This window comes from Lipotes vexillifer, unplaced genomic scaffold, assembly GCF_000442215.2.
Source record: "Lipotes vexillifer unplaced genomic scaffold, Lipotes_vexillifer_v1.1 scaffold740, whole genome shotgun sequence".
Classification (NCBI taxonomy): Eukaryota; Metazoa; Chordata; class Mammalia; order Artiodactyla; family Lipotidae; genus Lipotes; species Lipotes vexillifer.
In genome coordinates this window covers 1,473,721-1,501,515 of record NW_006778610.1, presented here as the reverse complement: position 1 = coordinate 1,501,515, position 27,795 = coordinate 1,473,721, and the positions used below count along the sequence as shown (strand labels likewise).

Genomic DNA, 27,795 nt, shown 5'->3' with positions numbered 1-27,795 from the left:
AGGGGCTTCCCTGGTGGCGCAGTGCTTGAGAGTCCGCCTGCCGATGCAGGAGACGCGGGTTCGTGCCCCGTTTCGGGAAGATCCCACATGCCGCGGAGCGGCTGGGCCCGTGAGCCATGGCCACTGAGCCTGCGCGTCCGGAGCCTGTGCTCCGCAAATGGGAGAGGCCACAACAGTGAGAGGCCCGCATAACGCAAGGAAAAATAAAAAATAAAAAAAAAATAAGGACATTAGGGGCTTCCCTGGTGGCGCAGTGCTTGAGAGTCCGCCTGCCGATGCAGGGGACACGAGTTCGTGCCCCGGTCCAGAAACATCCCACATGCCGCGGAGCGGCTGGGCCTGTGAGCCATGGCCACTGAGCCTGCGCATCCGGAGCCTGTGCTCCGCAACGGGAGAGGCCGCAACAGTGAGAGGCCCGCGTACCGCAAAAAAAAAAAAAAAAAAATGGGGACATTAGTGAATCGTGAACTGCCAACTCATATGAATGCTGAAATTAAGATAGTTTCTTTCAAAATTACCTGATTTCAAATTTCCAGTTAAATTCGTGGAAGTTGAAATGTCTCTAAATATTTTGGATGCCTCAGTTGTTGCAGACATTTAGTTGACCAGTTGGATAACTAAGCCCTTTCACTCTCTCAATGTCACACACTCCCAAGTCAAGAGATTTCAAATTTTGTAGGTGTTTCAGAAATAGACAAGTCCCTCATTGTCTCAGTGCAAATTAGTTTGGGTTGACCATATTTAATGAAAGAATATTAGAATTCTGAAAAATAATATATTCTAGCTGACTATACAGTAAAACAAAGAAACAAACCAACACCTTGTACCTTCCCCTGAGGTAATACAAAGATTTGGGGACCATCACATTAGGGGAAGATTCATGTTTGCTCTTGATCACCTGAGTCAGTAAGGACAATAAATCTTCTGGGCTCTAAGTTATTCCCACCCAACTGTTTGTAGTTGAGCATATCTGGGAGGCAGAGGCCAAGTGGGAACTGTGGAGAAGAGACACTGCCTTCAAAGGTCAAAGCACTTACCTTTCTAAGCCGATTTCAAGTCAGTCCAGCTGCCACAAGTGGTCTCAAAACCAAAATAGCCTTGGCCCCATTATCTGACACAAATATGGCTGTGGCAGAGCCACTCGTCAGGGTCTCTGCTGCCTTAGCATATGCCGAAGCCATTTTCCGACAGTCTGGTGCCTTCCTTGACGCTTTCCACACAGCAGGTATATTGAGGAGCATCTCTGTGCCTACCAGGTGATTGGTTGGCTCTTTGGCGGTCTCTGGTGATAAACATTAGATACGCTTTTAGAGGGAACAGCCGAATACTTGACTCCATTTGAGCAAATGCAAAAACAAACATTTGAATGAATCTGCTAAAATTCTCTGGTGTGAACTTAAGTCTGATACTGACTTCTAGCTATAACTCAGAAGGATCGCTATGTTGTTGATGTATTATATAGAGTGGCACCTTAGGGTGAATTATCTGTATAGTATTTAAATATTCTCTCTCTCTCTCTCTCTCTCTCTCTCTCTCTCTATCTCTATCTCTTTCTCTCTCCACCAAAACCTCACCTTTCTCCAGTGGTTCTTTTAACAGAAATTCCTAAGATGTTCCTGTGTACATGTCTGTGGGTATATATAATTGTGCTGGGTATAATTAATTTTTTGATTACCAGATCTTCATAGATATGAGCATTAAACCTCTTAATTATCACAGTTACAAATGTCCATTTGGTAACTTGCTATCTTGTGTCAGTAAGCGAATTGGACATACTGAGTTGTTATATCAAAGAGAGCTGGTATGTATGCCTCAACACATGTATTTCCACACTGCATGCCACTAAGTACATGAGGGTTCTTTTCACTTCTGTTCTTTTTAATTCTTGGTAGAGCGTGTATAATCAGTGACATAAGCATCATCCATTAGTCAGTTCAGCCTTCCCTGAAGTATTAGTATTCTAAACAATCCTATTACCAAGGCATTATTTTGATACTTTATTAAAAGTCCTACAGCTCTAGCACTGCTATACTCAAACACAGCTTTATGCAATTAGGATTATAATGGAAGCTTTATTACAATGATAGATAACTTGTATCATCCTAATAAAAGTTCCTGTACATAGCAATGCTTTAATAACATTGTTTCTGTAACAGTGATTCCTTAGTAATGGAGCTTCTCTCATGGCAACTTCATTATTAGGAAGTGATGTCAGTAATAGAAATGCAAATAAAGATTTTGAGAGGAGCATTTGATGCATGGCTCTATTACTGACCTGCTCTCTTTTCATGCATTACATCTAATCATTATAAACCTACCATGTAGATTATAGTTTTGCTTATTATTCTCCTGTAATATTTTAGCATTTGTGTCCTTCCAAATTATCAAAATTGACTGCCATTTTAAAATAAAATTCAAGGGTTAAAATAATTTAAATTTTAATTAAATTTTGTTTCTAAAGCATTCTGAATGTTTCACAAAACCTTCTCTAATTTTTATTGTATCAAAGATTGAGTGGACCAATAGCATTCAAACTGGGGTATGCGTACCCCTGAGTGGATATGAAGACATCCCAAAGGATATGTGGGTATAGAAAGGTTTAAAGGAATTAATATCCAGAACTTCCACTTCCATGTGTACCGTCTCATAAAATCCATCTGCCTCGAAGGCCCTTACGGAGATTTTCCTACCACATCTCCCCCTTTTGCCCTTTTGCCTTTCTCCACTGAGAAAGGCATACATCGCACCCACCCTATCCCTTACCATGGCATATTGGCCCACTCTCCAGGCCCCAATCCATATGTGTGTGTGTGTATATATATATATAAATTTTTTTTTTTTTTCCGGTACGCAGGCCTCTCGCTGTTGGGGCCTCTCCCGTTGCGGAGCACAGGCTCCGGACGCGCAGGCTCAGCGGCCATGGCTCACGGGCCCAGCCGCTTTGCGGCATGTGGGATCCTCCCGCACCGGGGCACAAACCCGTGTCCCCTGCATCGGCAGGCGGACTCTCAACCACTGCGACACCAGGGAAGCCCCCCAATCCATATTTTTAAGGGTCAGGAAGCACAGGATTGTGGTTAAGTGCCTGGGCTCTGGAACCAGGGAGCGTTGTGGATACAGGCTCTGTGACCTTGAGTAGTCTAAGCTTTCTCAACCTCCGTTTCTGCATCTACAAAATGGGGATAGTAATAATAGGGTGTTGTGAGGATTAAGTGAATTCAAGCATGTGTGAAAGAAGTATGACCTGTAGTACAAACTAAATGATGCTATTAGCCCATGATTTACAAAAATATTTCACTTTACATGTTTATTTATCAAATTTTGTAATACATTGTTTTGCTCAACTGAGTACTACTAATAATTATAATGACAACTCAATCACACATCTTAGTTAATACCTAGAGCAAAATGGTCACAGGGAATTTTAGAAAGTAAGCTCCTTTCTGTATATATATTTTTTGTTTACAAGAATGTGATCAATAAAAAGCTTTTAACCATGAAATATACATTAGGATAAAGTTCTTTGAGAGAAGCAGAATGGAGATGAATTCAAGGAGAAAAATATAAAACATCCAATTGTTCATATATTTTAAAAATGAATGATGGTGGGGATCATAACACTGGGGCATTTATTTTTGATTGAGTGCATTTAAGAGAGCGACAATAGTATTATTTAAAATTGTATGTTTAAGTAAAACAGAATGTTTTTAAAATTGTTCATATTTACAATACCTGGAAATTACATCCTTTGCAACTATTTAATGAAAAATTTTCGAGGTCAACTATGTGCCTTTGGGTTTTTGTTTTTTGGGTTTTTTTTGCCTTGGGGTTTGTAGATACATATTTTTAAAATATAGGTATGTGCAAGCAAAAACATTCAGACATTGTAATAAAACACTATAAATCGGAGTAATGGTGTAAGTGAAAGTAGAAATATAAAATTAACTTCATAATTTATGTTTTCTGAGTACTAGATATTAAGAATATAGATATTAAGAATAATACCTTCCTTATCAAGTTTGGAAACTATGTAAAATTCTAGAAATTTGAGACTCCTCTGGCAGAAAGTCGATTTGACTCTGTGTAGACTAATTTGGCTGAGTATCTCTGGTGCTTCACAGTAGGTCAGTGTGAAGACTACCTGTGTGCTCTCAAGTTAATTAGTAATGTCTGGGAGAGAGCCTTACCTTTGAAGAGGGAGGTGGATTTGTCCTTTGATCTGCTTATGGAAGGTGTCCTCTCAGAGTGGATCCTGTTGAGGCAGAAATGGGGAGGCTGTACTGCTGGATGGAAGCTCTGAGAACTTTACTTCCTGCTGGAAAAGGCACCTGTTACTGCTACTGGAGGAGCACCAGCTCAGACAGGAAAGAATGAATGGCCCCCTTATGAGGGACTTGCTACAAATGGGCTATTTCCTATGTTAAAAAAAAAAAAAGTGTTGAAGAAAGTGTGTATGCCCTCAGGTGTGTTTACTGCCAATTATATTTGTATCAGTTTGATGTGCACGATTTTAGTTTTCATTCTTATTTAGGCCATACCTCAAAATGAAAGTTTAGATGCCATTTTCTTCCTGGGCAAGTTTCAAGTCAGCATATCCATAGTTGTAACCATAATGAATATACAATTTTGTGAGCTGGTTTTCTCATTTAACATTATTTTCCAGACCCTTGCCAAGGAAAGTAGAGCTTCTTAGATGAGTTATATGATAATACTGTAGCCATATTTATACCAAATGGCACAGAATCTGAGGAGAGCATAAACTTTAGTTAATGTGATTTGTGCTGGCCTATTTTCCTGACCTTCCGAGACCCAAGTACCAGCTTGTTGGAGACTCAGGTCAGATAATGCAAGCCTGGTCTGAGAGCTTGGGCGTTGGCATACCATTCCTCAAAAGTTGCTGACCCTACCTCAGCCAATCTGGAAAAACAGCATTCAGGGACATGACGTGTTTACAAACTTTCAAGAGAGTTACTCAACCCCATCCTGAGCCGTAAGCCTTCTTCCATATGTTCTCCTGAATCGAGTCAGTAATTCCCAAGGGTTGCATCCTATGGCCAAGTCAAAAGTGGCATGAAGCCTAAGCTAGTTGCTTAGAGTCTTTGTAGAGTCTGTGTGATGTTTTTGTGAAATATTTCAAAGGATGTTTTAATTTGTAACATTGACAGTGCTACTTGAAGCAGTGAGGGAGTAGTCAAGCAGTTTGCATTGGTGGCAATATAAATTAATTTAATCATTATGGAGGGAAAAGTGATAATATAGATTAACAGCCATGTAAATATCCACACTGTTTCTACTCATTCCTGAAACTTTATTATACACACACACACACACACACACACACACACACACACAATTTATAACAATATAAACCTGGAAAATAATCTAAATGTCTCACAGTGGAATATCTATTATGATATATTCGCCAGATGAAATGTTATGTAACTAAAAAGAAAATTATGAGGATTATGCAAAATATAGGAAAGCATATATGAAATAATGTTGAGAGGTAAAAGGAAAATTGAATCATAAAATTATATATTCACTGTGTACATAACTATGAAAGATAGATAGGTAGGTAGGTAGATATCAATAAAATTGGAAAGAAATCAGCCTTTAAGAGGAAGGAAAAAAAGAACTCAAGGATGACCTAGTCTGAAGCAATCATGAGATTTATTGACTTTGCTGGTCTGAAAGGCAATGGGGAGAAAATAATGGTGAGCTCAGATAGCCTCATTCACCAGAGGGCAGACAGCAGAAGCAAGAAGAACTACAATCCTGCAGGCTTTGGAAAAAAACCACATTCACAGAAAGATAGACAAGATGAAAAGGCAGAGGGCTATGTACCAGATGAAGAAAAAAGATGAAATCACAGAAAGAGAACTAAATGAAGTGGAGATAGGCAACCTTCCAGAAAAAGAATTCAGAATAATGATACTGAAGATGATACAGGACCTCAGAAAAAGAATGGAGGCAAAGATGGAGAAGATGCAAGAAATGTTTAACAAAGACCTAGAAGAATTAAAGAAAAAAGACCTAGAGGAATTAAAGAACAAACAAACAGATATGAAGAATACAATAACTGAAATGAAAAATACACTAGAAGGAATCAATAGCAGAATAACTGAGGCAGAAGAACGGATAAGTGACCTGGAAGACAGAATGGTGGAATTCACTGCCACTGAACAGAATAAAGAAAAAAGAATGGAAAGAGATGAAGACAGCCTAAGAGACCTCTGGGACAACATTAAACGCAACAACATTCTCATTATAGGGGTCCCAGAAGGAGAAGAAAGAGAGAAACAACCCAAGAAAATATATGAAGAGATTATAGTTGAAAACTTCCCCAACATGGGAAAGGAAATAGCCACCCAAGTCCAGGAAGTGCAGACAGTCCCAGGCAGGATAAACCCACAGAGAAACATGCTGAGACACATAGTAATCAAATTGACAGAAATTAAAAACAAAGAAAAATTATTGAAAGCAACAAGGAAAAAGTGACAAATAACATACAAGGGAACTCGCATAAGGTTAAAAGCTGATTTCTCAGCAGAAACTATACAAGCCAGAAGGGAGTGGCATGATATACTTAAGGTGATGAAAGGGAAAAACCTACAACCACGATTATTCTACCCGGCAAAGATCGCATTCAGATTCGATGAAGAAATCAAAAGCTTTACAGACAAGCAAAAGCTAAGAGAATTCAGCACCACCAAACCAGCTCTCCAACAAATGCTAAAGGAACTTCTCTAAGTGGGAAACACTAGAGAAGAAAAGAACCTACAAAAACAAACCCAAACCAATTATGAAAATGGTAATAGGAACATACATATCGATAATTACCTTAAACGTGAATGGATTAAATGCTCCAACCAAAAGACACAGTCTTGCTGAATGGATACAAAAACAAGACCCATGTATATGCTGTCTACAAGAGACCCACTTCAGATCTAGGGACACATACAGACTGAAAGTGAGGGGATGGAAAAAGATATTCCATGCAAATGGAAATCAAAAGAAAGCCAGAGTAGCAATACTCATATCAGATAAAATAGACTTTAAAATAAAGAATGTTACAAGAGACAAGGAAGAGCACTACATGATGATCAAGGGATCAATCCAAGAAGAAGATATAACAATTATAAACATATATGCACCCAACATAGGAGCACCTCAATACATAAGGCAACTGCTAACAGCTATAAAAGATGGAATTGACAGTGACACAATAATAGTGGGGGACTTTAACACCTCACTTACACCAATGGACAGATCATCCAAACAGAAAATTAATAAGGAAACACAAGATTTAAATGACACAATAGACCAGGTAGACTTAATTGATATTTATAGGACATTCCATCCAAAAACAGCAGATTACACTTTTTTCTCAAGTGCACACAGAACATTCTCCAGGATAGATCACATCTTGGGTCACAAATCAAGCCTCAGTAAATTTAAGAAAATTGAAATCATATTAAGCATCTTTTCTGACCACATGCTATGAGGTTAGAAATCAATTACAGGGAAAAAAACGTAAAAAACACAAACACATGGAGGCTAAACAATATGTAACTAAATAACCAAGAGATCACTGAAGAAATCAAAGAGGAAATCACAAAATACCTAGAGACAAATGACAATGAAAACATGATATTCCAAAACCTATGGGATGGAGCAAAAGCAGTTCTAGGAGGGAAGTTTACAGCAATACAAGCCTACCTCAAGAAACAAGAAAAATCTCAAATACACAATCTAACCTTACACCTAAGGGAACTAGAGAAAGAAGAACAAACAAAACCCAAAGTTAGTAGAAGGAAAGGAATCATGAAGATCAGAGCAGAAATAAATGAAATAGAAACAAAGAAAACAATAGCAAAGATCAGTAAAATGAAAAGCTGGTTCTTTGAGAAGATAAACAAAATTGATAAACCATTAGCCAGACTCATCAAGAAAAAGAGGGAGAGGACTCAAATCAATAAAATTAGAAATGAAAAAAGAGAAGTTACAACAGTCAACGCAGAATACAAAGCATCCTAAGAGACTACTACAAGCAACTCTATGCCAATAAAGTGGACAACCTAGAAGAAATGGACAAATTCTTAAAAAGGTATAACCTTCCACAACTGAACCAGGAAGAAATAGAAAATATGAACAGACCAATCACAAGTAATGAAATTGAAACTGTGATTAAAAATCTTCCAACAAACAAAAGTCCAGGACCAGATGGCTTCACAGGCGAATTCAATCAAACATTTAGAGAAGAGCTAACACCCATCCTTCTCAAACTCTCCCAAAACATTGCAGAGGAAGGAACACTCCCATATTCATTCTATGAGGCCACCATCACCCTGATACCAAAACCAGACAAAGATACTACAAAAATAGAAAATTACAGGCCAATATCACTGATGAATATAGATGCAAAAATCCTCAACAAAATATTAGCAAACAGAATCCAACAGCACATTAAAAGGATCATACACCGTGATCAAGTGGGGTTTATCTCAGGAATGCAAGGATTCTTCAAGATACGCAAATCAATCAGTGTGTTATACCATATTAACAAATTGAAGAAGAAAAATCATGTGATCGTCTCAATAGATGCATAAAAACCTTCTGACAAAATTCAACACCCATTTATGATAAAAACTCTCCAGAACGTGGGCATAGAGGGAACCTACCTCAACATAATAAAGGCCATATATGAAAAACCCACAGCAAACATCATTCTCAATGGAGAAAAACTGAAAGCATTTCTTCTAAGATCAGGAACAAGACAAAGATGTCCACTCTTGCCACTATTATTCAACATAGTTTTGGAAGTCCTAGCCATGGCAATCAGAGAATAAAAAGAAATAATAGGAATACAAATCAGAAAAGAAGAAGTAAAACTGTCACTGTTTGCAGATGACATGATACTATACAGAGAGAATCCTAAAGATGCCAGCAGAAAGCTACTAGAGCTAACTAATGAATTTGGTAAGGTTGCAGGATACAAAATTAATGCACAGAAAATCTCTTGCATTCCTATACACTAATGATGAAAAATCTAAAAGAGAAATTAAGGAAACACTCCCATTTACCACTGCAACAAAAAGAATAAAATACCTAAAAATAAACCTACCTAGGGAGACAAAAGACCTGTATGCAGAAAATTATACGACACTGATGAAAGAAATTAAAGATAATAAAAACAGATGGAGATATATACCATGTTCTTGGATTGGAAGAATCAATATTGTGAAAATGACTATACTACCCAAAGAATCTACAGATTAAATGCAATCTCTATCAAATTACCAATGGCATTTTTTACAGAACTAGAACAAAAATACCTAAAAATTTGTATGGAGACACAAAAGTCCCTGAATAGCCAAAGCAGTCTTGAGGGAAAAAAACAGAGCTGGCGGAATCAGACTCCCTGACTTCAGACTATACTACAAAGCTGCAGTAATCAAGACAGTATGGTACTGGCACAAAAACAGAGATGTAGATCAATGGAACAGGATAGAAAGCCCAGAGATAAACCCATGCACCTATGGTCAACTAATCTATGACAAAGGAGGCAAGGTTATACAATGGAGAAAAGACAGTCTCTTCAATAAAATTAGAAATGAAAACAGAAATGCTGGGAATACTGGACAGCTACACGTAAAAGAATGAAATTAGAACACTCCCTAACACCATACACAAAAATAAACTCACAATGGATTAGAGACCTAAATGTAAGACTGGACACTATAAAACTCTTAGCGGAAAATATAGGAAGAACATTTTTTGACATAAATCACAGCAAGATCTTTTTTGATCCACCTTGTAGAGTAATGGAAATAAAACCAAAAATAAACAAATGGGACCTAATGAAACTTAAAAGCTTTTGCACAGCAAAGGAAACTACAAACAAGACAAAAAGACAACCTTCAGAATGGGAGAAAATATTTGCAAATGAATCAACGGACCAAGGATTAATCTCCAAAATATATAAACAGCCCATTGCAGCTCAGTATTAAAAAAACAAACAACCCAATCAAAAAATGGGCAGAAGACCTAAATAGACATTTCTCCAAAGAAGACATACAGATGGCCAAGAAGCACATGAAAAGCTGCTCAACCTCACTAATTATTAGAGAAATGCAAATCAAAACTACAATGAGGTATCACCTCACACCAGTTAGAATGGGCATCATCAGAAAATCTACAAACAGCAAATGCTGGAGAGGGTGTGGAGAAAAGGGAACCCTCTTGCACTGTTGGTGGGAATGTAAATTGATACAGTCACTATGGAGAATAGTATGGAGGCTCCTTAGAAAACTAAAAACAGAATTACCATATGACCCAGCAATCCCACTCCTGGGAACATACTCCGAGAAAACCATGATTCAAAAAGACACATGCACCCCAATGTTCATTGCAGCACTGTTTACAATAGCCAGGTCATGGAAGCAACCTAAATGCCCATCGACAGACAAATGGATAAAGAAGTTGTGGTACATATATACAATGGAATATTACTCAGCTATAAAAAGGAACGAAATTGGGTCATTTGTAGAGATGTGGATGAATCTAGAGACTGTCATACAGAGTGCAGTATGTCAGAAAGAGAAAAACAAATATCGTATATTAACGCATATATGTGGAACCTAGAAAAATGGTACAGATGAACCGGTTTGCAGGGCAGAAATAGAGACACAGATGTAGAGAAAAAAACGTATGGACACTAAGCGGGGAAAGTGGTAGTGGTGGGAGTGGGGTGTGATGAGTTGGGAGATTGGGATTGACATGTATACAGTGACGTGTATAAAATTGATGACTAATAAGAAACTGCTGTATAAAAATTAAATTAAATTAAATTAAAAAAATGGTGAGCTCAGAGCTTAGCCTTTAAATCAGCGTTCACTCCTGAGTTCATGTGGAAAGCCTCTGTATTTGCTGCTACTGATTTTCTTTTTCGACTTTAGACTCTTTCTTGTGTCCTAGACTTTCTTGTCTAGAAAATACAGAACTAGATCCAAAGTATAAAAATCAGTTTTTAGGATTCTGACAGAAGTTACTATGGAGAAATGTTTGGTCAGGAAATAGGATTAGAGTGTACATTTTTTTAATCCTGACATTATTAAGTTGCTTATATTTTAATAAAATATCTTTAAATATAAGAAACTGCCATTCTTGCCCATATGTATCAGCTTATTCCTCTTTCTAACACTTGTTTGCAAAATACCAGGATATAATTATTGCCTGAAAAAAAATCCATGATTATATTTTTATATAGAAGAATATGATTTCTTAATACTGTAGCCTATTAGTAGCATTGTTTTTGTTTCCTGGTTTCAAATGACTAGTAGTCTAAAAACTGGGGGAGTATCTCATTGTAGCTAAATTTTTACAGGTCCAATCTTTACCTAACATTTTTCATTATTAGATGAGTAACAGATTTTATAATGAGTTTATCACATCCTTAGGAATTTTCTTCATAGTCTCTTTCTAGAGCACTTCTAAAGAGAAAAACTGATTTTAACTTAAAGAAATCACTAGGAATCTGCTTCAGGGAATAAAAAGGATATTTTAATTATCAAAACTGGGTAAGAGTCAGGAAGGAAGTACCTGTTAGCTGTAAACTGGGGTGTTTTGTTAGAAATTTATGTTGATTATATTTACATAAAGAGAAGCATTGTGGCATTTAAAACAATCATCTTAAAGATTAATCTGTATGTTGTTCTGTTATTTTAAAATTCTATTTGGCATCATCCTAAAAAGTAATTATAGTAACAGACTGCTATTTTATTTTGTGTTGCTCATAAAACATCTTCCTATGTGATAGTTGCTAGACATTAATATCTGGTTACCAATAAATTAGGCTGTTTCGTGAGTTTGTTCTTGAAAATCCTTGACTTTTCTAATTGCTGATTCACCACTGTATTATACCCCAACATAATCTAAAGTGGTGTCACTGTTTTAGTGAGTATCCCAGAAATAAACTTAGCCAAAAATTGTCACCGTTATGTAACGTAGTGGAAGGGGAAAAAAAAGAAGAAGAATTAATGCTTGGAAAGCACAAGCTCCCTATTGTTTTCCTTTAAGACAAAAATAGAATAAATGTAATGCCTGCAAGTTGTTTCATGCTCAAGTGCCACATTTAGTCTCAGTAGGCTTGGTGTTGTTAGAGAAAGACTAAGTTCTATTCTTGAATCTGGACATGAGTCTTGACTCCATAATTTCTGAGTGCCAGAGAGGTGGATAAGCCACCTCTCTGAGCAGATTTGTACAAAATGGGTGGAGGCTGAATGAAGGTTCTTCTGTGTGACCCTCCCACAACTCAGGGATTTGACCAGAGAGTCAGGAAACCAAGTGTGTCCTCTACTACCAACACCACCCATCAGGTATTTTTTAAAAATGGATGTTTCCACCCGAACAGAACATTTTAATAAAAACATTGATATGGACCATAACAAGGCTTTTTAACAGAGACTTAAAGTCCTTTTTGTCTTCATTTAAAGCTGCTTTATTTTTCTTTCTGTGGTGCTGTATAAAATCTCATCAATATACAAAATCATTCTGAGCTCAGATTTTCTCATTTTCTCTGGATGAGAGCTTTGATTAGCTTTTTGCAAGTTCTTCATTAGTAATTGGCTTGTGTTTTTGTTTTTGTTTTTGGCTGTTGTCTCTAATAAGTTTATGTTCTATCAAAGAATTATTTGAGGATGGTCTGAAATATGCTATTCCATGTTATGTTACAGAATATTACAATTTAATATTCTTTATAAAATGCAACCAACAAGTGCTATTAGCATTAAATGCTCATTTCTTCCTTTTGATGCTGATGGCTGGGGTGGGTTGTTCCGTCTTATCATCATGCCTGACCTAGTTGTGCAGCCATTCCTGTTTAATTAATAGACATTTACATAAGCTCTTTTTTCCCCCAGCAAGCTTTATAATCGTCTTGTTGGTTATCTCCTTTCACCCTGTGAAGTATCAGCAGTGCTATTTCCATTTTGCATATCAAAATACAGAAAGATTAAATTATGTACAACAAATTGATAAGTGAATAAGTTTGAGAATGCAGAGTTCTGGCATATTAATGGTGTTGCTTAAAGCAACAACTCATATATAGACTCTATAAATATATTAAAACTCTGCTCTCTAATCCAGGAGTCACAGTTGGGACTGTCAGCAGCCCAAGGAGGGAGCCCTTTGTAGATTTATGCAGGGGTGGGAGAATTAGTTTCTGAACTCCCTCTGGAGCCACAAAAAGAAAGTTTTTGTTAGCAGAAGAGGTCGTATCTAAGGACTATTGCTCTGGTGTCTGTAATTTTTAATAAAAATTCTAGGAAGCCGGGCTTCCTTGGTGGCACAGTGGTTGAGAGTCCGCCTGCCGATGCAGGGGACACCGGCTCGTGCCCCTGTCCGGGAAGATCCCACTATGCCGCAGAGCGGCTGGGCCCGTGAGCCATGGCCACTGAGCCTGCGCGTCCAGAGCCTGTGCTCCGCAACGGGAGAGACCACAACAGTGAGAGGCCCATGTACCGCAAAAAAAAAAAAAAAAAAAACTTCTAGGAAGCCTAGTGGCTTCTGTGCAACATATGAATTTGAGGAACTGTCTATGTTTTTTTAAATCCACCTTTCCAAACACCACTAGAATTTTATTCCCAATTAACTGGCCACAAAATGTCAACAGGTACAGCTAGAGCAAAGCATAGCTTGTGGGGACCTTTCTTGGGTACTTGGGCATGACTTTCATTTCTTTCCACCTATTTTTTTTCTTAAGTATTTTCTCACTGTCTTTCTAACTATATCCTCATGCACTTATTAGGGGTAAAAATGTGTACCAGGGTATATCTTCTTTTCCCCCTTTTCCCCTTTTTTTCAAAACTATAAGAGAGGATTGCTCGAACTTCAAACCTTCTTTGTCTCGTGTAGGTGTTGATTATTTCCAGCAAATACTTTGGAACTTACAGGGATTACCTCAATCATTTAACAACACACCAAAAAAACAAAACGAACAAACAAAAAAAACAGGCATTTTTTTTCTTCTTCAGTTTACTAAACTTGTTAGTCTTACTCAAGAGATGGAAGTCTCTGCCTCTCACTTAACTCCCTTCCCATTGAACTTAGAGTAGCCTCTTTCTGTCTTCAATTCTACTGCTCCAAGCCCTGCCCATCCTTTAGGGTTTGGACCAGGTTAAATACCACATCTTCAGGAAATCTTTGCTACTCGCTCCTCCTCTCAGACAAAACTGACCTTTTCTTTCTCTGAGTTCCTATATTCCTGGGTTTGTGCCTTTTAAATGTTGTGTATTATAGTGATTTCTGTAATCCTTGCATTGCAGCTGTCCTAACAGGAGCATGGGGAGAAATGAGGAGAGGAGATGACCTATTTCATTTGACTCAAGGTCGCTCTCAGCTCATGGAGATTTATACACCCTGTGTTCAGTTTGGTGTTTCCCATTGCAGAGCACTCAACATAGAATTATAGGAATCGCACAACTACAATAAGCATTAGCTCTGCTGGGTGAAAATAGTAGTTGAGTTCCAGGCATCAGGATATCATGATACCTGGATACCATGAGTATCATTCCAGGGAACAAACCTTCTTTCCATGTGTGGGGTCTCAGGCTTGGCCACCTCTGCATCGTGGTTTTCCTTTAGTTTACTGGTGAGTTCCTCTATGGCCTCAGGTACTTATATGTCTTCCTTAGGAAACCCTCCATCCTACAGTGGGGAAGCATCTCATTCTATGTTGGTGCCACTGTGATCACCTACACAGTTTTCTGTGGAGTGTGAAGCCTCCCCATGCCTTCTTTCCAAATGATGAAAAAAAAAAATCCCTTCCACCGAGGGCGTCTCTCTTGCCAGCTTTTCTTGTTACTGGTCACAAGTCCTATTATTCATCTCCCATCATTAGACCAGGTGACACTGCTATTCTCCCTGGGGATCTGCTTTTCCATTCTGTTTAGAAATCCTAAGGGAAGGGAAGTGAGTAGTGACAAACTTACTTTACCTTTGGAACTCTCTGCCCTTGAGGTGCGATCTGGGACTTTCAGTCCTGGGCATGTAACTGACTGTAAACCTCAGGAGTTGAGATAATAGGATGTTGTTTTATATCTTTCTAGTACTTCAAACTAAAAGTAACCTCTGTGAAAGCAGATTTTGCTTCTATCTTGAGTGTACTTATATTTCCAGTGCCTAGAACAGTGCCTGGTACATAGAACAGGCTCCATAAATATTTGTTGAATAAATGAGTGGGGAGGTGGATGACTAGATGGACAAATGTTTAGCATAGAGTCTTACTCACATTAGGTATTCAGTGCTGTTTATTGAATGCACGAGCAAAAATTGCATGAAGTAATGAAGGAGTGAGTTAAGTAGAAAGACATGAGTTTATTACATATTTTAGTAGTATTTGATCTGCTTCTAAGTCTGAGTAACAAACCTTAGGGGAATAGGGTGGCATGGCAGAGGGAAGGCTAATTCACAGAAGTAAAATATGCATCTTGCATCAGTTTTTTAAAATGATAATGAAAGATATTATTTTTATGTAGAAACCAGTAGATTTTAGAATATATTGTATAGTAGACATAAGTTTTTTACATAGAGAGTTATTCCTAACCATACCCTCAAACTCTCCTTTGTTCTTAGGTACACTTTGGAGGAAATATTTCAGAAAACAGATATTGAATTTCTTATCTGGGGACTCTTATAAATGTACAGGAGGTGCTGCCTCTGGCTTTGTGCCAAGGAGAGAGAATGTTTTGGTCTCTTTCGTGGAGGCCATTGGTGATTCCTGCACAAATATTCCCCTTTATGGAACAGGCTGCATGTGCCAGTAATAATTTACTTTGGCATAGTAGGATGTCTTTTTCTATGCAGTAATTCCACAAATTATTGTTGAGTGCCTACTAGATGAAAGGCACTGTCCTGGATGCTGAGATTAAAATAGTAATCAGAATATTTCTTCTGCCCCCAAGAAATTATAGTAGAGGAGGACTCCTGTAAACAGTCAATCTCCTATACAGAACAGTGAGGAATTAAGCAGTAGGCTTAAGCATGGGTGCAGTGGGAACACAGAGGGAGGGCACCTGATACAGGGTTGGGATAAAAGAAAGCTGAGATCTGTAGGGAAGAAAAGGACATTAGTAGGTAAGTGGGGGTGGGGAGGGTGTTTCTGGCAGAGAGAACTGCATGTTCAAAGGTCTGGAGGTAAGAAAAAGCATTGTGTTCGGGGAACAGCAAGAAGTGTCATGATAAACTGTATATAAATATAGGTAAATATCTGGTTTTCTAACTCTGAAGAGGATTTTTTTTTTTAATTGGAGTATAGTTGCTTTTACAATGTTGTGTTAGTTTCTGCTGTACAATGAAGTGAATCAGCTCTATGTATACATTTACCCCCTCCTTCTTGGACCTCCCTCCCCCCCATCCCACCCATCTAGGTCATCAGAGAGCACCGAGCTGAGCTCCCTGCGCTATATAGCAGGTTCCCACTACCTATCTATTTTACACATGGTAGTATATTTATGTCAAACCTAATCTCCCGATTCAGCCCACCCTCCCCTTCCAACCCTGTATCCACACATCCGTTCTCTATGTCTGCGTTTCCATTCCTGCCCTGCAAATAGGTTCATCTGTACCATTTTTCTAGATTCCACATATATGTGTTAATGTATGATATTTGTTTTTTTCTTTCTGACTTATGAAGAGGATTTTTTAAACATAAAAATGATAAAAGAAATAACAAAGGAGAAAAATTATTGATTTAATTATTTAATAATACATTTCATATCTAAATCATCATGAAAATAATTTAATGACAAATAATCTGGAAATAAAAAATGTTTTGACTGTTTCAGCAACTTTTATGAGAGCAAGGGTAATCTGTTTATGTGCCATTGTATTACTAACATTTGACCCAGTGCATGGCTCACAATGGTGGTTGAATGGATGAAAAGAATCAATATCCTCAAAAGATACTAAAGAACTAATATAAATGAATAAGAAAACCAAGCAAATTATATGAAAGGAAATAATAAAAATAAGCGCAGAAATTAGTAAAACAGAAGACAAAGAACTGATTGACAAAAGACACATATGATGGGACTGGCACATAGTAGGCACTCGATAAATATCTGTTCAGTCAATAAAAAGCAACAGAAAACTATAAACATGTGTATAAAAGATCTGAAAGGGAATTCACCAAATGGAATACATCTGAGTTGGGCAGTTTTAGATAATTCTGTTTTTATTCATTGTTCTTTTCTGTATTTTCTGAACTCTCCATGTATTGCTTATAATTTTTATGAAAATACATTAATTTGAAACTTGAAAAAATAGATTTTTAAAGAAGTGGACTGGAGAGGATTAAAACCAGGGACAATCCTTGACACCAGCTCTGGTCAATGGGATGAGGAGGTACGGTGTATGAGCATGCACTTTGGATGCTCACTTGGATGACTGTAAGGCATAATCTCTTGGAACTTGTTCTCCAAAGTGGCAATAATAAAGCCTATCTTAAAGAGTTATTGGGAAAGGGGACCCCTGCAAAGCTCTTAGTACAGTGCCTGATACTGTAGGTGCTCAGTAGCCATTTTCCTTTCCTAGCCTGAGGAGGCAGGATGAGGGAGATACCCTTCTCCATTTCTAAGGAATGTGCCCCGAGTGGAAGGCAAATTTGATCAGTCTGGAATGTGAAACTGGATGAAAGCTTAGCACGTGAAATTATATTTGTGCCGTCCTGGAGAGCCAAAAAAATTAAGAAATGAACCAAGTAACTCATCATATTTATTAGATGTAAGAATGAAGGTGCAGTATTATCATTTCCTTATGATAGTCATATCTAATAGTTCTGAAACCAATTCACAGTATTCATGTCAGACTTATTTTATGAGACATTTAACCATTGCTAAATTAAATTTCATAAGAGATTGTGCTAAATTAAATTTCATAAGAGAATGTGCCACTATAACTCCTCTGGAGTTACAGAGATAGAAATCTGACCCATCATTTCTACTTTCACGGAAAACCATTTAGCAGAACTTTGTTCCAGTAGAAGTGTTTATTGAGTTGTAAGCCTAACACAGTTCATTGGCTGCCTGCATTTACACACTGACATTTTTCCCAGTGCAGATTTGCATCAGTTCATTAGTACTGACAGCAGATGGTAGCACTTTCACACAAATTTACCTTCTGAATTGATCTAAGAAATGTCACTAAAGAGATCCTGACAGTTTTGATGTTCTTCCATTTCTGAAAATGGTATGTTAAACAAATAAGGTGTAGGATTTTAGATTTTTTTAACTCCAACACATAATTTCTAAACCAAGTAAAGATGCTTTTATCTCTGATTCTGGCTGTCTGAAGGAGAAAGTAGAAAATGCAGATAATCCTTCCTGATAGTGTAAACCTTAAAAAATCTCCATTGCAGAAAAAAGGCTTTTGAAGAATATTATCCAGATTGTCTACACTGATCAAATGCCTCAAATTATTTGTAAATTCTCTACCTTACTTTGTCTGAATACAAATTGCTTGGCTTACAGGATAAGCTCATTGAATGTGACTGAAAAAAATAGTATTGGCTCAAGTCACAAGGCTAACTTTGATTAATAACATACTTAAAGGATTTATTTAACAACAAGAAGGACCTTTTGAGTTCTAAATGCTCTCAAAAACGATACCTTTACTAACATTCTAATGGCAGGAGCACAAGTTAGTACTGACTTAATTTGGCTAAAATACAGTAACTTTGTTCCATATAGTTTTATCCCCTCCCTTCCTTTGTGCTATTATTGTCATGTATATTACATTTATGTATGTTATAAACCCAACACTACAGTATTATAATTTTTGCTTATATAATCCTATGTCAAAGTAATTAAGAGAAGAAAATATACTTAGCTCATTTTTTATGTTTACCATTTATGATGCTTTTTATTTTTTCCTGTGGATTTGAGTTACCCTCTGGTATCTCAATAATACCCTCTGGTATTATTGCCTGAAGGACTTCCTTTAGTATATCTTATAGGCAAGTCAAGGAATTCTCTCAGTCTGTTCCTTGAGAATGTATTTACATTACCTTCATTTTTGAAGGACAGTTTTGCTGGATATAGAATTCTTGATTGACAGTTCTAGGGGTTTTTTTTCCCCAGGACTTGAATACGTCTCTCTGCTGCTATGAGAAGCCAGCCATTATTGTATTCTTATTCCTCTTTATGTGATGAGTTCTTGCTCTCTTTGCTACTTTTAAGATTTTCTCCTGCCTTTGGCTTTCGGCCATTTGACTATGACGTGTCTAGGTGTGGATTTTTGTGTTTCTACTTAGGGTTTGTTGAGCTCCTTGTATGTGTAGCTTAAATGTTTTTCATCAAAGTTTAGAACTTTCCAGCCAGTATTTCTTCAAACATTTTGCCTGCCCTTTTCTCTCTCCTTTCCTTCTCAGACTCCTACTACGGGTATGCTGGTATGCTTGGTATTGTCCCACAGGTCTCTGAGGCTTTGTTCTTTTTTCTTCATTTTTTTTCCCCTTCAGATTGAATAATATCTATTAACATATCTTCAAAATCATTAATTCTTTTTATTGCCATCTCATATCTACTGTTGAACCCATCTAGTGAATTTTTTATTTCTGTATTGTACTTTCCAACTCCAAATTTTTATTTGGTTCTTTTTATAGTTTGTGTTCTTTGATTGAGATTACCTATTTGCAGAGTCATTATCATAATTTTCCCCTTTTAACTCTTTAAATATAGTTTTCTTTAATTCTTCAAACAAATTTATAATAGCTGCTTTGAATTCTATGTAAATCTGATAACCAGGCCCACTCAGAGTCAGTTTTTATTAATAGATTTTTTTCCCTTTGTGTGTATCTTTTCTGTTTCTTTGCCTGTCTCATAAATTTTTTTGAAAACTAGACAATTTAGATAATATATTGTAGCAATTCTGGATTCCTATATTTTTCCCTGAGGGTTGTCTCTTTGTTATTGTTGCTGTTGTTTTTGTTTGTTTGTTTTAGTAGCTTTCCTAGGTTTTACCTGCAGAATTTGCCTACTCTGTAAGTGTGGCCATTCATGTCTCTATTTTGTCTTTCATTCTTATTTTCACGTTTTTGCCTGACTTCCACAGGGTCACCAGCTCTATCTGCATACCTTGCTGGTTAGCCAGTGATTGGACAGAGGTTGTGCTTATATACCTCAGGCCTATAAGCCTTCCCTCATTTGTTCATGGATGTGTGTGTCGGTTGGGAGCACATCCAAATTTCAGTTAATGTTCTGTCATCAGCTTTTACTTTTCATCAGGCCTTCTTGTACCTCCCCTGAACATGTGCTTAGTTCCCATCAGCCCAGGATACCTGGAGAACTTACCTAGCCCTTCTACAACTGTCTCACCTCCAAGATCTCCCTATTAGATTTTGTTGCTAATGCCACCGGGCAGTAGTTTTCTTTGACTGTTGGAAATCAAGTCAGCCTTGCTAGCAGCACAGCTACTGATTCTCATGGCCAGCTCCACTCCCGTAAAACTTCCCTGTTGAGGAGCCAGGTGGAGGTGGGGGAGAGTATGAGAGTATTTCTAGGCAAGAAGGCTGAAGACTCTCTCTGTGTCTGACTTGAGGTTCTAGCAGCTTTTCATGAGTTAAACACTTACCAAATTTTTTATTTGCCTTTGGTTGATTTCCACATCCCAGAAGTGGGGTTTTTTTGACAATTTTGTTCAGTTTTATACTTGTTTTTCAAGGAAATTTGTTGACCTCTATATCATTCTGCTATAGCTAGAAGTCTACTCCTATTGTTATTTATTTATAAAACTTTTCTCAAGAGATTACACAAATGTCCCTTATTATAATTCCTATTATAAGGAGATCAACATCTCATAGCTTGGCTTTTTTAAACCAACGCATCTTACCAAAACAATATAATTTTCATGTTTAAAATACAATTTAAACATTTGATTTTTAAAGGCAGTCATTGCTTTAAATATATTCTATCTAATTATATAAATATAAGTTCTTAACATAATAAAAGACAAAGAATTTTTTTAAACGTCGCCAAACCTGTATTAAAGAACTGTCCAAGCTGATCTAAAAGCTCTTCTAAGGCATGAAAGTCCCTATTATTTAAAAAAGTGTTTCACATAAGTATTACCATGCATTTTATTAGAATATAACCTTAAATGCTAATATAACTGTTTTTATTTTGTTTGAGGAAAAATGAATATTAAAATGCTGTAGATTACTGAAGGGTTTTTCAAGTCCCTGAACTTGTATTTTAATTTAAATTCTTTAAATTTCTTTCCATTAATTTGTCCTGAATACCAATATATTGATAATTCTAATTGCCATATATATTGTATATAGACTTTTTACTAATTTAGAGTTTTCTTGCCCTTGGTTATAATCAGTTGTCAAATGTTCCTAAACATTTAGACACTGGTCAGTGATATTTTTCCTGTGCTGCATAACTCTATAGGAGCTTTCTGTTTTTACATATTGAAATTGGACTTTGTTATAGGGTATTATAAGACCATATTCTGGATGTCTGAGTGCTATTATCCTTGTCTGTTTAGATAACAATGGGTTTAATAATAATAGCCAACTAAGTGCTTATTATATATGTCAGGCACTGTTTTGAACAGTTTTCTGGCATTTTTTTCATTGAAGTAACACAGTCAGTCTATGAGGTGGATACTATCATTAGTCCCAGTTATCAGATAAGGAAACAGAGACATGAAATGATTAAGTGGTTTGCCTCAAAGCTCACAGCTACTGAGTAGTGGAGCAGAACTTAAGTCTTAACTACAGATCCCAAGCCCGCTCTTATCTACTTGCTATATGGAGTGAGCAAAAGATGACTTGTAGACATGAAGTCCAAGTCTTTACTAAGGAGCATCAAATAAGCAGAGCTACAATGTGACATGGGCCGACATCTGCTTAGAAAATGGACCCCTGAACTTTAAGTGTGTCTGTAACTCTCAGATGTATGTTATACTCTGATGTGGTTATTCTTCTGAGGTCTTGTTAAACATTAGGCCACAGACCTGTAAGGAAGAGGCAAGGTCTTGTCTGTATGATGAAGCCATTCCTCATGAGAGTTACCATCTCCTCAAGGAGACTGAATTATTAGGGGTTAAGATTCTTGGAGGACACTCTTGCATAGTGGTTGTGAGTGCTTCCATCCACCATGCAGGCCAGAAAGGGAAAGCCCAGCCAAGATCTCTTCCTAGTGTCCCCCATGACTCAAATGGGCCTGGGAGCCCCAGGATTGTAACACTCCCGATCTTTTAGAGCCCTGTTGCTTAGTGTTCTGTTACCCTTTCAGTATTCCCAGGCTTTCAGTAGAGTCTTGTTTGACTAGTCCATTCCACCTCAGCTACAGGAAACCTGGGCTCAAGTGTTTATAAAGTTGGAGGAGTTTCCCCATGAGCGTGAGAGTGGCCATGGGAAACAAGGGCTGCCAAGGGGAGGGTGAGTCCTGGAGGAGTGGAGGCATGGCTGAGCTGACTCTCCCCTTCATGAGTGTTCCATGTAATGCCATCCTTGGAGGTCTAGGTTTCATTTTATTAAAGAAGGTAACATGTCTTCATAGATTTGGTTACTGCTCTTCATTCCTTCCAGTGTTTACTACACAAGTAATCCAAAAAGAATTTAGACTAAATTTAACCTTTTAAATCTCAGCTCTGTAAACAATAATTATTTTAGCCCAGGATGATTCTAAAATTCTTTCACATTTCCTGTGTACATTTCCTGTACTCATTTCCCTTTATGGTCTACTGTATCCATCAAGTTTCTCTGCACAGTTGGGTTTTTCTTGCCATTCTGATCTCTGTTTAAAGATCACCTCTTCAGTAAGGCCTTCCCTTTCACCAAATCTAAATTATTACCATAGTCCCTCCAAAATCACATTACCCTGTTTTGTTTTATTCATAGCACTTACTATTATCTAGATTATCCTGTTTACTTATTTGTTCTATGTGTTTATTGGCTGTCTCCTGCACTGGAATGTAAGTTCCATGGGATCAGGGACTTAGTTTATCTTAGAGATAGTGATCTCTGTAACTAGATCCAGAACTATTCCTGGAAGACACATAAGAGATGATCACTAGATATGTGATGAATTAATAAATATTAGTTTGAGGCAGGTAAGTGGAGCCAGAATCAAGTTGGACCGGAGGACTTGTGATAAGCATAACACATCTGGGGCTGTGACCCCAGCATCTGGTTAGGGACAGAAATGAGGGGTAGGGAGAGAGCAGGAGATGGGAGCTCAAGCTCTGTGTGAGAATCAGGACCCTGGGCAGAGACATCCAGAGGTGGCACTCAGGGAGACATACTCCAATCTACTCCCAGTGGATAGCTCAGCCCTCACCACATGCGCACACACGTGCTCACAAACACATGCATCTCCATGCCCAATGTCACCCATACAAATGGAACTATTCCTCCCATTTCTTATGGTTGGGTGTGTTCGCTTGTGCACAGCCATGAATGTTTTAGGGTTGGACAGTGGAGGCAGCAGGATACAATTCTTCCCATGGACAGCTCTGAGTTCAGCTTCTCCTTGGACTGGCTGAGAAGAGAAGAAACCAGGAGAAGAAGCTAGGCAGCCCCTAGTCGAGATCTAGCCTACAGGCTTGTTTTATTTGGCCCACACCATGTTTTTAAAAAATTGTGCCCATGTTTAAATTTAGGGGGTTTTGCATAAAAATCTGGATTTCTAGGTTATTTTGACAAATGGGAAGACCTGGCACACCAAGCCTGCACCCCACATGGCAGAGCTGGCTGAAGCAGAGTGGCAAGCACAGCCTCGGCTGGGCTCTCCAGGTCCCCACAGTCCTTGTCACCTGCTGGTGTAGTTAATTGGCCTCACCCCTTCGGGTCACCTGTCTGGTCTTCATAGGTAGTTGTCTTGGTCTCTTTGGGCAGCTATAGCAAAATACCACAGATTGGGTAGTTGATATACAACAGAAAGTTATTTCTTACAGTTCTGGAGGCTGGAAGTCTGAGACCAGGTTTAGGTCTCCAGCCCTCTCTCGTGAGGGCCCTTTTCCAGGTTTCAGACTTCTGTGTCCTCACATGGCAGAAAGGGGCAAGCTAGCCCTCGGGAGCCTCTTTTATAAAGGCATTAATCTCATCATGAGGGCTCCACCCTCATGACCTAAGCACTTCCCAAACGCCCTACCTCCTAATACCATCACACTGGGCATTAGGATTTCAGTGTATGAATTTGTGGGAACACAAACATTCAGATCATAGCAGCATTTGGGTTTGCAATCTCTGGCATAATGGCTAATGCACAATGTAAGCAATTGATAAATTTATCAACAATAATTGTTTTTGCATTGGTAGAATTTCTGCATAGATCACTCACTATATAGAAACCTTCTAGGGCTCCCCAATGCTTGCCAAATGATGTTCACATCCCTAACTTGGCAGCAGTCTGACCTGTATCTTACATCCAGTCATTCTCTCGTAAAGGCAGTGGAGTTCCGTCTTACGGACTTTGAACTTACGGAAACAGCCCCGTAGGCTTGGGGGAGACAGAATGAGAGACATAGATAAACAGAGAAACTCAGGGAGAGAGAGACAGACAGACAGAAGCAGTGCAATTTAAATAGTGCCAGCTGTTCCCCTCTTCCACACCACCGCCTATCCCATCTGCTCACTGGACATGTGCCCACTGGCACTGGATGCAGTTATGCCTGAAACAATTAACATGTTGACAAAATTTATGTAAGAAAATATGTGAATGATTTTGGTCCCCTTACCATTGACAAAGGGATGAATAAAATGCATTGTTCAGATGGTCAGGCTCCTGGACTTCATGGATATCCTTGAGTTAAGACTGAAGAATAATTATAGGCCAAAGGAAACACTAGCTAAAGAACAGTTAGAGGGAACTGATAAATGTATCTGTAGCTTGTATTGAGTGCCTGTCCTTTATCGATAAATAGTTTCTTCTCACCAACTTTTTCTCATGTTTGGGTTATGAATTATATTTCAAAATAGGAATCAATCTGTATCTTAATTTTATAACTTGAAATTTAAAACAAATCTTTCTCTTAAAGGAGTAAACCAGATTATGGATTTTAACTTTTTCAAGGTAACTTAAGCTGGCAATCCTGGGCCAACTCTGATTCTTACAGGAGCATCCGATACTTGGACAACCCTTTTTTGTACTTCATCCCTGCAAGACGAATGAATTCATGACTCCTGTGTTAAAGAATTCTCAGAAAATCAATAGGTAAGAAACACCATCAAGCTACATTGGCTTTCACTCTTATTTTAAAAGTGTAAATCTTTTTATGTGATTCTAAAAGCTAAGCTAAAAAAGAAATGTTCTTTGTAATAATAGTAATGGCTAACATTTATTGATTTTTTTTTTTTTTTTTTTTTTTTTTTTTTTTTAACTGTGTGCTAGGCACTGGTCTAAGTATTTCGGATATAGTAAAGCACTGGATTCCTGTAACACCCCTCCGAGCTAAGGACCATTATTTTGCCCAGTTTGCAGAGGAGGAGGCTAAAGCAGAGAGGGGCTAAATGCCTCTGCTAAGGTCACACGTCTAGTTAAGTGGTGGAACTGGCATTTGAACCCAGGCACTTTTGCTTCCAAGCTATGCACTTAACTGCACTCTGCTTGCTACCTTAGCTAATGTTGTCAATTGCATCAACTTGGAACCATCGAGGGAAGTCAGGAGCCCCAGTGCCTTGACCTTCCCTTCAACTGCTTTAGTGAGGGATGGATCCTCAGCCTCTTTGGCCCTCGAGTCCCTGTTAAGCAATGGGCTGGCATTTGGAAATGCTGAGATTCCAGGTGCTGAGCGCACGTCTTTGAAGAAAGCCTCATTTCTATGATTGTTGGTAACTGATTTCCTACCACTCAAACAACTACAATGGAAACAGTTTTCTGTGTTTCACTTATTTCCCAGGAATGTCAACTACATCACGTCATGGCTGAGCATGGTAGGGCCAGCTGTCGGGCTGAATCTGCCTCTGAGTTACGCCAGAGCAGCCTTTCAGGATGAAGGAAACGTCGACAGACAAGGTAAAAAGAGAAGCCTGCGCTGCATGTTTCACTGTTGCAAAGATCCTGGTGTCTCTTTTGCACTTGGATGTGTCGTCCCTGCTGGCACCACCATGTATTAAGTCTGCTTTCATCTTTAACGGACTGGGCACTGACTTGTTTGTTTAGTTTTCCAACCAATCAGCAACCCACTCATTTAGGAAGCTTTTGGCTTTGCTATAACACTCACCCAACCACAGAGCTGAGTGGTTTTATTTTAGAATTGATATTCTTGAAACAAGTCTTTACTGCTCAGTTAACCTTCTTTTATTTTCTTGGCTTTTGTTTTGTTCTTGTTCTTCAGGTTCTTCTATTGAGCCAAAGAGCTTAGAAGAACTCTGAGAGTTTACGTGGCCGGCCCTGGTTTTAATGGGACCAATATGGTGTGAGATTCAGATCACCGAGATTTTGACGTGGATTTTTTTTCCCTTGGAAGCAAATGTCTGCAGCAACTGATGTACTACTCTATGTTTAGAAGAAACACTGCAAAGACACAAATCACTATAAATAGCAAAAAAGGAATCTAACTTGGTAATAGAAATACTGACATCATCAGGGCACTTCCAGGTCGTTCCCTCATGTCTCTGAGACTCATTCTCTTCATCTTTCATTTGAGAATAACAAGCTACCTCACAGGGTTGCTGTGTGAAGCACATGAGAGCCTTAGTGTATGAGAAAATATGGTAAAGTATTATGCAAATATTCATCAAATGGTCACCTTTCTTATATTTGATTGTCATTCACCTAGGCTGTCAATAAATTTAATAGTCAGTAAGATATTAAGATGAACCATAGAATTGTCGGTTTGGGGTTGCCTGTTTTGTTTTTCATTTTAACTTGCTAGGGTCTTAAACTAAGAGAAAAACGTAATTGACTCTTTAGAGCATCTAGATTAGTGTCTGTCAGTGGGGGATGCACTTTAGAGTCACTTGAGGATCTTTTACAATTACAGACGCTGGGGCCACCTGCTGGAACAGCCCCTCTGGGGTGATTCTGATGCACATGCTCCTGAGGAAGTTCTGGTCTGGATGTACCTTTCGAGTGGCATTTATTTGTGTTGCTTTGGTCTCCCAGTAGGTCTTTTCCAATTCTGTGCATAGCTCCTGCAAGATGGACTTACTTCCTAACATTGCCTGGGCCTTGCCCCGAGAATCTGGATAGCAAGGAAGTCTAGGAGGCATTTGGAGAGGCGGCCTACTTTGGAGAAGCAGTTAGGATGAGGGGATTATCTGCTGGCGAATAGCAGAGGACCGCGACAGCCCTGTGAGTCTCTAGGTTAAGGGCTGTACTCTCACGAAGGGAACAGAAGTAGAGAAAGGGTTAATTCAAACTGCTGGAAAAGCTAAAAGCAAATTTTAAAACGCTGAGCTGCACATATTCTTGCTGGGATGAGAGCCTGCTTACATGCTTGTTGGGCATTTTGGTATTTACCACTTAACATCTTTTCAGCTTCTGCAAGGGATTTCCACCTCCTGCCCCCGACTCTCCCTAATGTAAACACAGATTTCTCAGCAAGTCATTTCTCAAGCCATGTCATTTCTAGGGTAAAAAAAAATTGTAATAATGTGTCATCTGGGTGATGTACTCGTCTGGAAATACTAGTTATCCTTTTTGAACAGATTCTGAGATGATAGTAGTCTGTCAGGTTGGGGGCAGTGTGTAGTTTCTTTTTTTTTTTTTTAATTAATTAATTTAATTTATTTATTTTTGGCTGTGTTGGGTCTTCGTTGCTGCGCGTGGGCTTTCTCTATTTGCC

The 27,795-nt window shown here is 38.3% G+C and overlaps 1 protein-coding gene across 1 annotated transcript in view; it reads left to right on the top strand.

Annotated features, from left to right (window-relative positions):
- Positions 1 to 27,594, top strand: part of ATG10 (autophagy related 10) — a 223,141-nt gene extending 195,547 nt beyond the window's left edge. The window contains exons 6-8 of the mRNA XM_007451711.1: positions 25,123 to 25,220; positions 25,906 to 26,021; positions 26,344 to 27,594. Of these exons, the coding sequence (XP_007451773.1) occupies positions 25,123 to 25,220; positions 25,906 to 26,021; positions 26,344 to 26,381 (252 nt within the window). The 3' untranslated portion in view covers positions 26,382 to 27,594. The remainder of the gene's footprint in view (positions 1 to 25,122; positions 25,221 to 25,905; positions 26,022 to 26,343) is intronic.
- The last annotated feature ends 201 nt before the right edge of the window (positions 27,595 to 27,795 follow it).